Here is a 1,595-nt window from a genome sequence, read left to right as displayed (position 1 = left end):
CTAATGGAAAAAATATTATACATTTTAGGGTAAGATTTCCCATTAAATTCTTTCTTTTACCTTGTTATTACTTTCAACTTTACTTCAAAAAGTATTTTCAGACCAACGAATCGTGATTGTTTGACAATTCGTTTCTAGGATCAATTCACAAATTCTTTTTTTTTTTTTTTTTTACACAATTACAAGATTATTAGTTTAGGTGGGAGTCTAGACACGTGATGTTAGAGATAATTCAGGTGAGGACTATAATTAAGATGTTTAATCAGTTTTCTAAACAGGTTAACTGTAAGTAGAGAAAAAAAATCAAAGGAATCCTGTGGTATTTGTCTTGCTAACAAGAGAATTCTTTAATCAAGTGAATATTAAGAAATATCTCAATTTTGAGATGGACTCACTACGTATTTATTATATCATTTGTTAATTTATTCAACACGTATTTACTGAATTCCAGCTGTGTGTCATCGTGGAAATTCAGAGAGGAACAGGAATGAGTAACAGTTAACAACTTCAGAATATTTCTTGGTATATTTTGCTTACGGAACATCTTTATCTCTCTCTATATTTATATCTAGGGTCTATAAGACCGAGTGGTTTGAAGTCACTGCAATACTTTTTTAGGGAAGGGACACAATTTGTTCCAGAGAACCCTACCAGTGCCTTCTCTCACAGGAGAGCTTACTTAAGCAACTGTAAAGACATCTTAAGCAAGAATAAAACAAGTTAATGAGCTTTTTTTGTGTGTGATACAAATTGGTGTCAAGAATGAAAATGAGGGCCCTGAGCTTTTGGCCACACCCCTGAGCCAGGGTATATAAAGAAGGCTGGGAGCCGAGGGACTCCATCACACTGAGGCAAGGCACTCTCCTGCTCCCTGCACCCTCCACTCCTGACACCATGTACTGCAACAACTACTCTGGGACTGTCTTCCCAGGCTGCTACTGGGGCAGCTACGGCTACCCCCTGGGGTACAGCGTGGGCTGTGGCTACGGCAGCACCTACTCCCCCGTGGGCTACGGCTGTGGCTATGGCTACAACGGCTGCGGCGGCGCTTACAGCTACAGAAGATACTGGCCATATGCTCTCTACTGATTGGCGGACGATCCAAGGCGGAGCATCTTCTTCCCCAAGGCCGAGAGGCACACGTCCTTACTTCTTTAGTCGGTCCTTGTTTGCTCATCAATCTCCCAGTCGCTGTTTTCAGACCTGGCCCCAGATTCCTGAAGGAAGAAAATGAAAAACCGCATGACGCCTCCAGCTGCCTTCCCTGGATGATGTTTATTGGGATGTTTTCAGAAACTTGACACCCAGATGTGTATTACTTTTGGATTTTTCACCATCCTCATTACTCTTGTCTTGATAGAGTTGTGAGAGTGTCTGTCAAATTCTCAATAAACGTGTTTCAACCAGCATAATATTCTCGTCTGAGCTGAGTTTCTTTTCTTGGTGGGTGCATATTTTCTGTTACATTGAGTGGGGGAGGTAAGTGGATTTATTTTTCTCACATGGGTGTTAGAAGCAGTGAGAAAGCAAACAATCCTTGATTTTGTGTGATAAGCAGGCAAGACGGTGCTGCTTGGGATGGAAAAACAAATGCC

General features: G+C 41.3%; 1 protein-coding gene across 1 annotated transcript; it reads left to right on the top strand.

The window, feature by feature from the left end:
• The first annotated feature begins 894 nt into the window (after positions 1 to 894).
• On the top strand, positions 895 to 1,089 carry LOC102883460 (keratin-associated protein 8-1). The gene has a single exon (XM_006908263.1). The coding sequence runs from the start codon at positions 895 to 897 to the stop codon at positions 1,087 to 1,089; it is 195 nt and encodes a 64-aa protein (XP_006908325.1).
• Positions 1,090 to 1,595: the final 506 nt, after the last annotated feature.

This window comes from Pteropus alecto, unplaced genomic scaffold (assembly GCF_000325575.1).
Source record: "Pteropus alecto unplaced genomic scaffold, ASM32557v1 scaffold81, whole genome shotgun sequence".
NCBI lineage: Eukaryota > Metazoa > Chordata > Mammalia > Chiroptera > Pteropodidae > Pteropus > Pteropus alecto.
The sequence above is the reverse complement of the archived record's forward strand: the minus strand, read 5'-3'. Positions and strand labels throughout refer to the sequence as shown.